Source organism: Anoplopoma fimbria, chromosome 3 (genome assembly GCF_027596085.1).
Source record: "Anoplopoma fimbria isolate UVic2021 breed Golden Eagle Sablefish chromosome 3, Afim_UVic_2022, whole genome shotgun sequence".
NCBI classification, from domain to species: domain Eukaryota; kingdom Metazoa; phylum Chordata; class Actinopteri; order Perciformes; family Anoplopomatidae; genus Anoplopoma; species Anoplopoma fimbria.
The window spans coordinates 24,367,453-24,383,378 of record NC_072451.1 but is presented as its reverse complement, the minus strand read 5'-3'; the positions used below and the strand labels follow the sequence as shown (position 1 = coordinate 24,383,378).

The following is a 15,926-nucleotide window of genomic DNA, read 5'->3' as shown; positions in this document are numbered from 1 at the left end:
ACATGTTTATTTCTGTTTGCAAGCTAGTGCCTGATATCATTTTTTTTTTTGGAGTTACTGTTTATCTTACATTATTATTTTAATCTAAATTAAAGTTTACTATGTACAGATAAACCATATATTGCTGCTCACCAGCACAAACCAGCATTAATTTGCTCGTGACAGAAATCAAGTCGTCTGGTCAGTTATCTAACAAATTCTCACTATTTTTTTTAAGTCTACTCTCTAGTTCTTCTTTATCTCGTCTCTATTTTATGACCCTCATCTCCTAGCTAACACGCTAACGCGCTCACACCATGTTGTGTTGATCTAAACGCCGACCATTTTATGGCACTGGACACTTTGACGGGTTGAATATATAGTCCCATTTGCCTGCTGGGAACATTTCCATTACCCCTATTGGCTTTGAGTTAGGCCAAAGGTTTCAATCATCACCGCTGTAACTGTCACTTTGTTCCGTATCACATCTGCGGGACCTTGAACCGCTGTGGGCTTAGGGGGAAATTTTGCCCAATAAACCGTACTGTGTTCTCTAATTCAGCATTAATGAATGTGGGTGTTCGTGGAATAAATCCCTAAGGTGACAGTGAAGGACAAGTTGTTATATATTACAGTGCATTTTCTTTAAATCCTTTAAAACACTCTAATTCTTCCTTTCTGTCCGGCTCCAATACAAGTCAGTCCAGTGTTGATGAGCAATCTCCCCAGACGTCCTCGTGGAATAATTGGTCATTTAAGAGTACATGACGCGTAAGGAGGCAAACGAATACAGCGATGGACGGCTGAGATGCCGTCATTACAGAGAGCATGCGGTTGGCAGAAATAGTGCTGACATTTCAGTCCTGCACTCTGCTCTCCAAAGATGTGAGTTATGGTCCCATATCCCTGTGAGACAGGTTAGAGGCATTTGGCACACAAGTCGTGCTTCACGTACACATTGAATACTAAATACCCTCCGTCACCTGTACAAAACCATGTAGGCATCCACTGTATGTGTTCAGTGAAGAGGACAGAGAGAGAAAACGAAACGGAAAGGATTTTGCATTTCCCCATCATCCATTAATGTGTCAGTTTTTTGTCTGAAGAGTCACCTGCAGCTTCTAAGGTTTTGCAGTTTCACTTCAAGTACCTAGTTGGCAATCAGACCAACAGGTAATATAGCGGAGAACAGATGGGTGGCAGTCTTGTTAAAGTTATCCAAGAGGGAAAAGGAATCCCGCTTCTATAGCAGTATCTTACTGGCTCTGCGGCCTCAGTTAATCTGCTCAGAGAAGGCTGCCTCTAAGTGTCCAACTTTGTCTCTGCCCCCCTTTCTGCTGTTATCCTGTCTTTCCTTCTTTCTTTCCCCTACATGCTCTCTCCTCCCTCATCCTGCTGTCGCTGAGTAGCAGGAGAGAGAGGCAACTCTGCAATGCAGACACAGCAACAACCTCAGTCCATCTGACCAATTAGTGTGAGCCAGGATATGAGTGGCAGACCCAGCAGCCAGTCATAAAGAAAGGCTCATCGTGGGTTGAAATAGGGGGGCCCTGAAAGACTGAGAGGGGCTCACAGGGTCTGAATGACAAATAAAGATGTAGGGAAAAAGGAAGGGAAGGGAGAGGGTGATGGACAGAATGAGGAGGAAAGAGAGAAGAGAGATCCATGTAAATAAAACAGAGAGCTCTAGACATGGAAAAGCTCCCATCCACATCATCTCCTCAAGAGTCACTGGCCAGTCTGAGTCCTATCACTGCAGTTCTTCTTACTCATCAGCTGGCTGAGATCCACCAGCTCGCCCAGCTCCCCTCGCTCCAGGGCCCCTCTCAGCAGAGCCCTGCTCAGCCCCGGGGCGTGTTGCTGGGATACATAAGCCTGGCCACTGGGAGCCGGCATGGAGGATGGAGGCATTGAGACGGGGACCATGCCGTGGCTGCTCAGGATGTATCCTTCCGGGGCTGGCCAGCGCAAAGGCAGTGGCTCGCCGTACTCCATGGGGGCGCTGGGTGCTGAGACCACCCTCCGGCGCTCAGGCGAGTCCTGGGGGGTCATGGGGTACACATATTCTCCTGCAGACTTCCGGAGAGGGGCTCTGGGAGTCCCTTTCATTCCTTTTTCTTGCTTACTCAGGCAGACGTAGTGCTGGCGTGGTGTGTCGTTTCCCCGGCACTCACCACTGTGTCTGCCGCCTCCCCCCTGCTGGAAGAGTCTGGTGGTCAGGTAGACGGAGGGAGGGATGCGGCATGGAGAGCCCAGACCGACAGAGCCTCCCCCCAGGTACGTCTGGCTGGTGTCCCACCCTCCAGAGTTGGAGTCAGACAGTCGTAGGCCTCTGCGTTTCTGCTGGGGTGTGTGCTCCGGGGTCGGCAGGAAACCCGGGTCGAGCTCTCCTGACTTCACCCAGCCGTTGGGCATGACAAACAGGGTTTCCCCGCCCTGGGTGCAGGGGCGTTCTCCACCTCCCTGCCGCGTCACACTGAGCACGGAGCCTCCCATGCCACCACCATTAGTCAGCAGGCCTCTTTCGCGCCGCTGGATAGAGGACTGGGAGGTGTTGCCGTGGCGACGGTTGGCAGGTTTGTGGGCCATGATCCAGCAGACGGCGAGGCCGGAGAGCGCCGCCCCGATGGTGAACGCGGACACTGCGGACGCCACAAGCAGGTTGAGGGAGACCAAGCTCTCGGGTTCAATCAGCAAACTCTGCTGCAGAATTCCTAAAGATTAAGACACACATTAACAAAGACGACATTTAGTATAACGTCTGTCCACAGGGTGCAGTTTTAAATTATAATTACTAAAGTGCTATTCTGCTACTTCTTCTTAGTGCTTTTCCCCTCCCACGATATAATAATTAATTAAACCATTACTAAAATAACAGTCATAATTGGTGATCGTGGGGTTCAGCATTATACAATGATTGTCTTTAATAGGAGCTTCACTCCAGTCTGGCCTTGGGGCTCCACAGGCTCCAGGTTCAGAGAGGCCTGCACTTGTCATCAGCACAGCTCACACCACAGCAGCTGACGCTCCTTTTCTCCTTCTCTCCTCTCTCCCTCACACTTTCCATCCTGCAGTCCGGTCAGTGAGTCTCTCCTCGCAGATTACTATTACCTCAGTGTTTCCACCCAGCTCTAATCACTCCCATCTGCAGACACAGCAGCTCATGCCTGTCCCCGGCTCGGCCTCTGCTGCACATTCACCACTCGGTTTAAAGTCTGTCAGGGCTGCATAATTGACTTCTACTGCAATCAGTTTCTAAGTGCAGGTTAAAAATTAGAAGCCCATGTATAAGTTTTAAACAAATCAGATTGATGAAGGCTTGGAATGTATTACGTACTTGTTTTCTGGAAATTTGGATCTACCTAAGTGGATTTCACGACTTTGAAACCGGTGTAAAACAGGCCGAACAGTTCAGAATGAATCTGCAGGAGAGGAAATTACTTTTTTTTTTGTTTCCACTGACTTTGAATTTCAGAGCAAAGTTCAAAGAGGCCCTCTCCGGCACTGCTGCAGTGACATCTGAGCCTCTCAACAGAGGTGACATCAGTATTTAATGCTAAGGTTTTTCCAGCTTGCTCGCCGGTTGCCCTCAGTCATTCCTCTCTCAGATGTTCAGCTTTGTGAGAACAAAGCTTGGTGACCAGGAGGATGTTGCACTTCCTATCCTGCAGTCTAGTGGTATTGTCTACCAGCAGTTACACCTCTCACATCCTCCCTAATTAAACGGTCTCACACTGGGAGCGTTATGACCTGTAGGCAGTAAGGTTGAAACCAAAATCCGAGATTGACTCCCACCTGATTCAGCTCTGAAAAAGACACCAAAACACTCAGCTGCTAATATGATGGTTGAGTGAATCTTGCTGAGCTAGGGGAAAAATAGTCACATTATACCTATAATTAAATTTAAATACGCTTAATTACAGAAATTGTCTAAAATATTCTCTCACATGGAAGTACAGAATCAGAGGTTTTTTTTCAGAACAAAATGTTCATTGACAAGCTGACAGGTGTAATGAGGATTTAGCCACTAGGCGGCACCTGTCCTCAATCCGCTGTACACAGCCAGAAACATCCATGTCATAGTGCTGCAACCTACCGTCACAGTCTCCTAGATGGGAGGTGGTGTTTCCATATTCCACATCTTGTTGAAAAGGCAGCCTGCAACACACAGAGATCAGCACATCAGAGTCTTCAATATTTCTCTTCATATACAATCACCATCCAGTAAACACGTTATTATAGTGCCATTAATTCACTATATACAGTTACGGTATATCATCTCATGGTCGAATGTTTACAGTCTAACAGAACATAAGTTAATAGAAATAACTAAAATGCAAAATATGTACTTTATATGAACATGTTCACATTTGCATGAAAACTGTACATTAATGGGGGAATTGTTGATAGTCATATATCAAATTGATATGGCACATATTGATGTGTCATGCAGTGTAATGGGATACACTATTGATTATCTCCTTTTAGTTGCCATCATCCCTCAGGGAGGTCAGAGGTCAGGGACATCCACAGGGAGTACGGATTGCGATACTGCTTACAATGTTTGACATGATACCAATAATACATCATACTGTTTATGGGAATATAAATCTATAAAGGATAATGATAGAAATCATTTTTAAACAATTATTTATTGATAGAGGTTTGTGTTTGCTAAATCAAATACTATACACACACACGTACATCTTTACTGGTTTAATAAGCTTACGAATTGAAATAAATACTAAATTGAAATAATATGAATGTTTACATATTCATGATTTGTTTTTTAAACTACTATAACATTTTACCATCATTGTACAGCTTTATTAAAACTTCCTGTCTGAAATAGGATGTGTGCTGTAATTCAGTGGTTTCTTGCTTAACCAGAAGTTAACCAGAACATTTACTTCTTAAGTGCAAATAGACCAGAATTGGGTGAAATTACTATGACAGACTCGAACAAATTCATAAATAAAAAACAAGAAACCTTTTGCACTTAACTAACTTATGTTGTTTAATATATATGAAACTTATACATATACCACTGTAGTATCTTCTTATATGTAACTATAGAATATTGATTGTCTTTGTTTGGCCGTTTCTTTACTTATTTAATTATCATTTTCTTCTTTATTGCATTAGCCCCTAGTTTGATTTTAATAACTGAGCAACAAGTATCGTTGTCCACCATATGTCTGTTATTTCTGTTTCTTTTGTTTTCTTACATATGTAACTATGTCCATAATTCTCTGTGAGGTAGTATTGTGGAATAGACAAAAATCAAAAGCCTTGCTTGCAGTCACGGGAGCTTGAATCCACATAGCTCAAACTACAAGGACACTGTGCCATCCTTTAGCATTTATTCTCCTTATCTTAGTGATAAAGCCCATTTTCAACACTAGCTTACTTGCTTTCCATGTACAACATATAGGAATGTTGTAAATTTGCCAATAAAACTATACACATATAACAACTAATAAGACTAATAAGTCTACAGGCAGCGGGTCTGCTGCAGAGTAGAGAAAATGTTCACAGGTCAGTGTGTATGTGTGTGTGTGTGTGTTGTGTGTGTGTGTGTGTGTGTGTGTGTGTGTGTGTGTGTGTGTGTGTGTGTGTGTGTGTGTGTGTGTGTGTGTGTGTGTGTGTGTGTTGTTCTCACCGTGTGCCTGGTCTCAGGAAGGAGCAGGTGCTGCCTCTGGTCCAGCCACAGTACGGGTCCCTGGAGGCTAGACAACTCCTACACAACAATGGAAATAAAGAGTTTAGAAAGACTGAGTACTGACCTGATTTTCCGAGCGGCCATATTTTACTATTTTAGTAGGAAACTCACCCTGGGAAATCTAGAGAACAGCTATGAATTTCCAGTGAGTTAGCTTGCTTATTGTTTATTTGGCTAACAAGTACCTAGTTAGGGAAAGTGGGCCTTGGGAAACCTTAAATGTGACAAATTGTATGTGCCTATGGACTCATGATATTGAGCTGTTATTTTTTCTATTTGTTTTCAAATCTTATATGTGGATCACTGGTAAATGATAAACCCTCATCTGGTATTCATCACTGCAGTCACACGTACTGTTCCAAGTTGCTTCTTCTTCATAGTTTTGTGTATTCAACTGTGATATATGACCACTGTGGGAATCAGGTTCACTGAGTCGGGTTCTACTTCAAAAGAACTTCCCCATATGTGCAGTTACAAACAAATGCCTTCTTGTTTTTAATAATAAATCATCTATTTTATTACAAACTAACATCAAGACAACGTTGAACTCCTTGTTTCAAGTTAAGTTTTATTTCCCAGGGATATAATTCTCCCAAGATAAACAAGCTACACACAATCTATCCCTTACTGATTGAAACATCAGTAGAATTGTATTACATTTTATATGGACAACTGCACTAATAGGGAGAGTGAGCACAGGGACAAAACTAAAGTTGGCCAGTAAATCGTACCTTGGCTAATGGCCATGACTACATCAACCGAATTATCGTACAAAGAAACATTGACGGGAAGAAAATTACTCTCCAAGGCAAAAACAGGTGACAGTTTGTCGCTTACTTCATGCAGCGTGAGTGCAGGTGGCAGCGAGATGTGGGCACGCGGACCAGACAGGAGGGGAAGGCCAGCAGCAGAGTGTGACTGCTCTGGTCCAACGACAGAGACAAGAGCTGCCGAGCCTGAGGAGTGTCCTCACCACACCTGCAGACAGCAAGACACAAAATTGTGAAGACTGGAAACAAAATTGTGAAGACTGGAAACAAAATTAGGAAGATTGGAAACAGAGGTTGAGGAGCCAGAAAAGGAGGACAATGTAGACCTTCTGGCCTCAAATGAAGTTGTGATAGGGTCAAAGCCCTCATCTGTTGTTACTTCAAGTCAGACAGACTCATGACCTAACCCTTCTACAAAGGGTCAAAACATCAGCACTGATTTATGTAGGCCTGCTCAGATACAGCACAGAGCCAGAGCTGTGTGGTATGAAGAATTAAACTCTCTTTTGTGGAAGCCAGTGGATGAAGCCAAAGTGCAATTTTTTTCTGGCTAGGTCCTTCACAGTAATACATGAGACAATAATCAAATCTAAGTTGTAATGGTTTTCTGCTGCTATAGAAAATTGGAAAACATTAAAACAGGAATAGTTTGTTAATATTATGATACATTCAACAAGAATAACAAGATGCTTCTTTTCATCCTTAAGTCAAATAGATCTGAGACATTTAGCTGTTGAATCCATAAGTCAGTTGAGAAGGAACTATTCAAATGATGTTTTCCATCACTACTCAAACTCCACATATTCTCCGATTTCTACCCTCTCAAAAGTGTACGTTTTATGCTTTTCTTTGCATCCTTTGGTTTTGGACTGTTCAAATAAAACAAACAATTTGAATAATAACCTTGGACCTTATAATGGTAATTTTGTAGTATTTTTTACTTTTTAAAAAATGATTTAATTAAATAACCAGACGGATTAATCAATGTCACATTAATCAATACGAATGATTATAAGTTGCAACTGGGCGGCAACCTCCTGATCTGAAAAGTGAAGCCAATGCGTTAGAGCCTTAAACTTGCAAGGGGCGAAACTTCTGGTTGCAAAAATAAGTCTGATTGTATGGAAGTCTATGAGAAAATGACCCTACTTCTCACGTAATTTATCAACTCAGAAAACACTGTTAATATGAGTTTATGGTCCTAATTGCTAGTTTCAAGTCTATTTCAATACGACATGATGTTCATTTTGTAAATTGTGGTCCCATTTAGAGTAAAATAAAGCAGGTATACTTCAGGGTGTGGTGACTTGTGACTAACAGGTCGCTGCCACGGCATTGTCGAGTCTGTGAATCGTCAATGTTTTAGTCGTAGAACTATAACCCTTTCACAATATGTTTTCAGTTCATGAAAAATAATTGTAAAATATGGTCGCCTGAAAATGTTGTAGTCTGTTCAGCATTCGGTTGTATTCATCTCCACCCTCTCATGTTACTTCTGGTTGTAAAAAGCCAAAATGGCAAGGCCAAAATTGAAAAGACACTTTTTATGTACAGTCTATGGATGTAACCTTAAAATTCAAATGTTTAACTATATATGAATATAACTTTATTATAGATATGGTCCAATAAATAATAAATAATCAAAAATGTTCAAATTAAATTTTCAGAATATGTGTGATTGCAGACAGTTCTTGTGTGAACTGTTGCTGCTGCTTTCAAGTTCTCAAATAGAAGCAGGCAACAACATGTCAAAACATATAACTTAATGAAGATCAAAGACAAATATGTCTTGACTCCTACTCACTTCTCTGGGTTGAATCCTTCCACCTCCTCCAGAAACACACTGCCGTGTGAGGCAGTATCTCCACTGGAAATCATTAGAAACTTCAGGATGGTTCCTCGGGTAGAGCCCAGGAACAAGACGGTACGGTTCTTATGGGGACCAGCTTCAGTGTCCACCACCATGGTTGTCAGTTGGTATCTAGACACATCAATAGTGAAACCGATTTCAATCAACAAAAAGAAAACATGTCCTATCCTTCCTACAAGCTATGATGCATATTTACACTTCCCTTTTTTCATTCTATAAAAAGTTCTGCGTTGGCTACCACTATCAAACAACTGAGTCAGTATGCCTACCGTCCCATAGTCTTGACCACCCAGGGTCTGTGCCCCAGGAGTGGAACGGTCTCGTCCATCAGTGGGTGGGTCTTCACAAAGTTCAGCACTTCATCTGGCAGCGTGGTAGAGGAGCTAAATCTGGATCCCTGCACTGCACATCCTCCTGGTCTTCAGACAGAGAAAAAGACAGAAAAGTGAGAGTTGAGGAGTAGACGGATAGGAGGAGGAGAGCGAGCGATAGAAGTCCAGAGAGAGCAAGAAGAAAAGAGCCAGAGGAGTTCTTTCTTTGCGGCTGCTGGAGGCTGTATTTGAATATTTGCTGAATAGTAGGGAAGTTGCTGTGTGATTGACAGTTGGCGCTTATAGCAGGGGAGTAAGTAGACTATCTATGTAGACAGATGCTCAGTAAAGCATCACTGCAGTATTTTGCCCAAGAATGGCTCACATACACTTTGTATAACAATACCTCGGTTTAGGCACCGCTTCGTCTGGCACAGGAGTCCAAATAGACTCGGGGGATTTCTGCTCTTTAAACCGGCCCTCAAAGACGTGAGCGAGCTGCTGCATGTCAAACACACACACCGCAGAGCCGGGGATGCTACGACGGAAAACACAAATAAGACAGTGATGAGAAGATTTGTGTTTGTGCTTGTTTGTGTGCACATTGTTTGCATCTCTGTACCTGTTTGGTGGCGTGGAGAAGAGACCCAGGATGACGTCTCGTCCCTGCATGTGGATGATGTTGCTTGTGGCGTGCAAGAGGTTGAAGTAAAAGTGTGAATCTCCCGGCACGGAGCAGTTGAGCCGCGCCTTCAGAAATGTGGTCCACTGTTTCTCAAGGACGCGCTGAGAGCCACCCAGGTCTGCCTTACACACACGAGCTACACGAGACACCATCACCTAGTATATAACAAGCATGGTTTAGTGAAATGGAGGGACAAAATAATAAAATAAGAAGAAAGGGAAGAGACAGAAAGCACCTTCTCTAGATGATGAAACTCCATGGCCATCTCTCGGAAGAAGAAATAAATATGAGGCCCCCACTCCATGGAACTCACAAAGTAGGGCTCTGAAAAAGAATATGAGAAAAACACAGTTACACAAACACACACTCATACAGAACAGTAGCGATGCAGTGCTGGGGGCCAAACATAACGCTGCACAGTCCGTGACATGGAGCTCTAATAGCAGTAACATCTACATGGGCCGCTGTCCACGGGCTCCGGTCATCAAATATTCATATCCTGTTTAATTTATCATCTTGGACAAGACGATACACATTATTTATCATTTATTCATCCAGCACTGTTCCAGCTTTGACCTGCGCTGGCTTGTTTTTCTCTCCATGGACAACAAACTCAACTGTTCAATCTACAACTTGTTAAAACCCTGAAACTGTCGAGTCAAACTAACCTCAATACATCACTCAGTCTGAGCGAGTTTCACTTAAAATAAATCTAGTTAATGTAGGTTTTTATCATGTTTGGTTTCATTGAATGAAGCTTATTATCTAGCTCCACAAAAAGACAGCCACAGCAATTTAAGTTTTTAGTACACTATTGTAGATAATGGTGATGGTTTCTTAAATTTGCTTCTAGATTATCTATTGAAGGCGTCTGACGCAGGACAGTCATTTTAATGTGACTGTTTCTAAAAGTACCTCTAAACCATTTGGAGTCGTGTTTGACTGTGCGGAGGGCAGGGCTGTCTCCGAGACTACGATAGATCACCGCATCGATGGCCAGGAAGTCTGTCACAGTACCAGTAAAGAGACTTCCATCTGAGAGGCAGAGAGAAGCACAGAGAGGGGAAAGGAGGAGATTAAGAGGAAGAAGAAGAAGATACAGATTGGAGAGATAGCACAAGGTCAGGAAGATTAAAACCAAACAAGCAATGCAGCTAGAGGTCTGACTATAAATCATTTGTAAAGGTAAACACAAGGGCACAGACGTTTCAATGTCTGGAGCTTAAAACTGAGTCTGATGTCTGCTAGAAACCCTGAATTCTTTGTCCTTTAGTGTGCAAACTGAAGCTATTACCTGCAAATAGAGCCACATTGGCATGTCGTGGATCATATGGGCACCGTGCCATCCCACTGACAGGCTCTCCCACCATTTCTAGAGTGTCTTTCTGCAAAAAGAAAAGAATATAAATGTTTATAGTGACAAACTGGCAAGCACACAGAGAGTGGCCAGCTGACAGATAGATGGATACTAACAGTGTAGTTGGCACACAGCGGGTTGAAGGCGTTTGTTCCACATACAAACAGGCCACCATGCTGGCTGAGTAAAACCTTGATGAAATTACGGCACTCTCCCTACAGAGAAAAACACAAAATAAATGATTAAAGGGGAGAAGAAAATCACAAGCTACAGGGCAACAGTTTTGAACCAAAGATAAACTCAAAACTACCAATCAGATCAAGTGGGCTGCGACTGTGAAGTATAAAAAGTGGAGAAAAAAACGATCCTTAACACCTTGGACCACACTCCATCTGGAGGAACCACAGGATAGGGACTTTGAAAGCTGTCTTCAAAGAGGAGTTTGCTGACTGAGCTGCTGCTACTGAATCTGAAACTTGATGACACTGGTCAGCTCCTCGGCCCCTTTGTGATACTACTACAGGGCCTGATTACATGAATTTAAAGATGGGAAAATCAATCGATGGAACTTGAATGAACCTGTGTAGATTGATGATTTGGTCATCAGTCACTAAATTGGTATTGGATGATGCTAGCAAGTGTTCCCAGCCTACAGTTGTGCGACAGTTATATTATGTTGGAGGATATTTTGGTAACTACTGAGATTGAGGCAGCAAGTAGTTTGCATAAAAGCAGCCTGGTTCTGCATACCAGCACTTGTAAAATGAACTCATTAACACATTATTGTATTAATGCTGGTTATGTTTCCTGGAGTCTCTGCTGTTTGAATTAAACGAATGACTTATCAAGTGTTAATCAGTGAGCATTACAGATTTTGTTAGCTTTGAAAAAAGCCAGGCTAACGTTAGCCGCTGTCCCCTGTTACCAGTCTGTGTGCTAATCTGGGCCAAGACTTCCGTTTTCGACAATTGTTCATTATTTATAGTCCGATTAGAGACTTGAGATGCGAGACTATAGTTGGAGTTCAGAGACGACGTGTGCGACCGTTTTACAACAATAAAAAAGCTAAATCATCGAGAGACGATAGCCGGTGGGTTCCGATATTTAATTTCGGCCTCTTTTGCTCCCTCCCTACACAGACTAATTAACTGCGTTCAACCAAAACCTGCTAAAACATGATTGGTCAATACTTCTACTTCAATACAACCGGAAACCGCTTCCGTTACCAAAATAGTGTTCCGTTGCCTCTAAGGTCCTCAAAAATCACTCTCGTAGTATCCCAAAAAGAACATCATTGACAGTATAAAATCAGAAGAAAAATTTCACATTTGAAATATGCTCTCCAGCTCAAACACAGAGGAATACCATAAGTTCATGAGCATGTATAATTCAATGCCAAGAGCTCTGTTTGGTTGGGATTTGGCACACAATAAAATAAAGTGCAAATACAACTGTTTCCAGTTTTTAAACCAAGCTGAGCTGAGACAACCAGCTTCTAGCTCTCGCTACATAGTTACTGACCAAGATAGTGGTACCAATCTTCTTATCTATCTCTCGGCAAGAAAGCATATAGTGAATTTTCCAAAACTTTTTCTTTAACTAAGTTTTAATAATGGTTAGTAATGGATGCAGTCCATACAGGTGTTACAGTTAAGTTATTTGCTGCCATCGTTAATGTTAGTAGTTCCACCTTTGCTTTCCACTCTATGAAAAAACACCAATCAAAGTCTCTGCTGTGAAAAATGTCTATTTTTGGAATGTCATGACTTTATAAGCACACTTACCTAATAGATTCTATAAGACTGTGAAACATTATGTCTGTTCTATATGTCAGATGATTCACAGCTGCATCATTTAATCTCAGCCCTATAAATTGATCTCTTCATGTGAGTTAGTGGGCTTTAGCTTAACCCCTCTGTCTTTTGTCTTCTTCCTCTCATGCTCTCGCCATCTCTCCACCTTGGGCAAGTCTTTCTCTTCCTGTCTTTTATCACAGTTTGTTTTGCTCATACATATTTTCTTCTTTCATCTGTGTTCTCCGGAGCAACACATCTTTTCCCTTTTATTGTTTCTCAGGCTCTTTCTCACTACCCGGTGGCTGCCCTATCCTCCTTATGTGTTTCTTCCCCACTCTTACTCCACCTACACACATCTCTTCACCACCCCATCCTTTTCCTCAACTGATTTCAATTACTGTTTCCTCCCTGAGGCTGTGTCACTCTTTCTCTTCTCAGTTTGCTTTATAATGTTTCCTCTTGCCTCTTTCTCTTTTTCCATGAGATCCACCCTGATTGGATATTGCTGATGGCAATGCTACATTTATACAATAAAGCTTATATTTTAGGTAACACCCTGTCAAGCAAGCTACCATCCCATCAAATCTTTTTCTTTTGTAGATTTGATCACATGCCTTTAATATCTCAGAACATTGTCAACTATCACTTCATATACACACAAAATTGCCCCACTAGTCTTCCCCACAGGCTATGAATGAGAAATATGAAGAACAATTGGCACAATGCAGGTGTGCAAGACAATGACTTTCCAGCTTCATGGATAACTTTTGGCCTATGCAACGTTTCGCTGAGCTAACGTGATTAAGTCGTGTTGATTCTGTATCAAAAGGATCAAATTTGTGTAAATACCGTATGCAGGTGCACCCAAAGGAAAATAAGGTTTCTATAACAGCTGTAGTGTCTGTCCATGCGTGTGATAGAGTAGATGTTGTTGATGCATGTAGGAGTGGATCTCAGAGCGCTGTGTACAAGCACTGTACCTCATGTTTGCCCTTCATGTGGCACACTCGAATGTCGTTCTTATTGGATTCCCATGTTCGTTTCTGCCAAAGGAACAAAACACAGTCTGAATAAGTTTGTTATGTATGTTTATGTACATTATCAGTTGTTAGTGAGTGTTTGGTTTTGTGTGCATGAAAATTGGTCTTACCTTGCTGTAGAACATCTCATCACCTGCCATGTTATCCAGCTCCACTCTGTACAATTCATCTCTACAAAACACAAAACAAATCAGTACCACATTTATTACTATAGGATATCTGATATATAGTGTAAAGAATGTGTAAGGAAGGGGTCAGCTATTAGCCTGATTTTTCATCATTGTTTAGTGAGGACCAGTTTTAGCGAGTTTTCAACATGTTTTTATTTGTTTATTTATTTAATTCCTGTCAGAATCAAACTGATCTATAAAACCTCTTGTTCTAGGATTTTACCTACCGGCAGATGTTATTATTGTTTACCATTAGTAAGTGAGGGCTAACAGAGTGACAGCAGCTTACATGTTATAGTCATTTGCATAAAATTGTATATGTGAATGTCAGATCTGTGCAGCTCATAACAGTGGCCTGACTCATTTATAGTTGAATGACATTTCTGCTGTTGTTGTTGCTCTAGAAATTATGTCATCATCACACCATTTCTGTTAGACTACCACCTGTTTGTGTTTTTTGTTGACACAAATCTGTTCAAACTAGCTAAGGCAGTGTATTTGAAACTATGTTTGAATGGTGTTTTTTCCATTTAAAGTTGGTTGATTTTATAATGTATTGTTTTTCATTAGCTAAGTTTGGTTAATTTTATGCGAATTAACTTTTGCAGGAGGACCAGATTTGGCCCAATAACCACTATTTGCTACGACAGTTCACTATCCATATATAATGTATAAGTGTAATGTGAACAAACAGCTTTCACTTGACATTTAACAACATGATTGAATTTCTCGCTACCACAAACTGAAAATGTCCTCTGCAGAGTGACAGCAGATGGAAGCTGAGGCATCAAATGAAAGCAAAAGGATATTAATGCAAACACGTCAGTAACACACAGTTGGAGGTGGTTGCCGTTGGTTACCTGGCTCCTATGTAGAGCGTGCGGTTGACTTGGAGGACCGTCTGGATGTGCAGCTCCTGCCTCTGAGCTGAACGATGAGCTCTGCCCAAGAACACTGGATACCTCCGCACAACTGACGTGAACACACACAGTCAAATAGAGTGAAACACTTACTCAAAAAGAAGCCAGAAATGAAGTGCCTTGCTCAAGGATACTTTAATAGTTGATGACAGAGCGAGTCAATCTATATTTACGCTAACAACTTCTCTAACTCTCACTTTAATAGTATCTTTGCTCATTCTTGATGCCTTTGTTTATGAAAACAAAGATAATGGGAATAGATGAATGGTGCAGCATAAGTACACTGAAGTACTTTTGTTGATGCATGCAGTTCCATAATGAGAAAAACTGTGTGCGACCATTACTGTAATTTTATCATAAAAAAGTAATTCCCTCCCTCTCCTCCCTACAATCCAGATAAGTGGGAGAGTACAGATGAGATGGAGAGAGAAAGTGGCAGTATCAGAGTATAAGAAAGTTTCAAAGTGGAGGACAACGGTCTCCACAGGGAGCCCTCATCATCAGAAGACAGATTGGGAGAACGTCTCATTGTCCTTGACTGCAGGGGAGGGAGAGTGGAGAACGTGGTGATCCATCGCCACCTGTCTCCACCCCTTCTCTCTTCCCTCAGCCTTCTCTCCTGTCGTCTGTATCTCCCCCCCTCGAATCCAATTGCCTCACGCCTTTTCATCTTCCTGGGCCTCTCAAAATCCATAACAATCATTTTTCTTGCTCTCTTTCTTTCTGTCTTTACATCTTTCTTTCTCTCTCATATTTATCAGTCTACCATACTGCCATTGAAAGACAGAGTGAAGTCTCTTTATCTATCTTTATGCCTGGGTAGCTAGAAAGCTGCTCCACACACTCTGACCCTTGACCCCCCAATTTCCATCTCCACCGTGAAGCAATTCATCATCAGTTCTGCACATACAGTCACACCCACACACACAGCAGGAAGGAAACATACCCTCTACAGGGACGTAGCTGAGTGGACTGGGTTCCTCTGGGAATGAGCCATCCGCCAGTTGAAGCAGCAGGAGAAGAAATGTGAGGGGTGGAGCCATTGTCGCCATGGCAGCAACACACATGCACTGAAAAGAGAGGAGAGAGAAAAATATAATTTTTGTGTACGCTACATGTTCCTTTGCGTGTGCATATGCATGAATGTGTTTTTGACTTTATGACATAATCAACAGGTCTGTGTGTGTGTGTGTGTGTGTGTGTGTGTGTGTGTGTGTGTGTGTGTGTGTGTGTGTGTGTGTGTGTGTGTGTGTGTGTGTGTGTGTGTGTGTGTGTGTGTGCAAGAATAAAGGGTCAGAAGTGCAGC

At 42.1% G+C, this 15,926-nt stretch overlaps 1 protein-coding gene across 1 annotated transcript; it reads right to left on the bottom strand.

Moving 5' to 3' along the window:
* Positions 1 to 1,707: 1,707 nt before the first annotated feature.
* On the bottom strand, positions 1,708 to 15,687 carry LOC129115307 (semaphorin-6B-like). Its single transcript, XM_054626898.1, has 16 exons — positions 15,567 to 15,687; positions 14,561 to 14,672; positions 13,641 to 13,701; positions 13,471 to 13,533; positions 10,811 to 10,909; positions 10,632 to 10,722; positions 10,253 to 10,372; positions 9,573 to 9,661; positions 9,275 to 9,492; positions 9,059 to 9,190; positions 8,611 to 8,760; positions 8,276 to 8,452; positions 6,539 to 6,679; positions 5,642 to 5,719; positions 4,076 to 4,137; positions 1,708 to 2,693 (listed from the first exon to the last, which is right to left on the bottom strand). Exons 1-16 carry the CDS (start codon positions 15,685 to 15,687, stop codon positions 1,708 to 1,710), a joined length of 2,700 nt encoding a protein of 899 aa, XP_054482873.1.
* Positions 15,688 to 15,926: the final 239 nt, after the last annotated feature.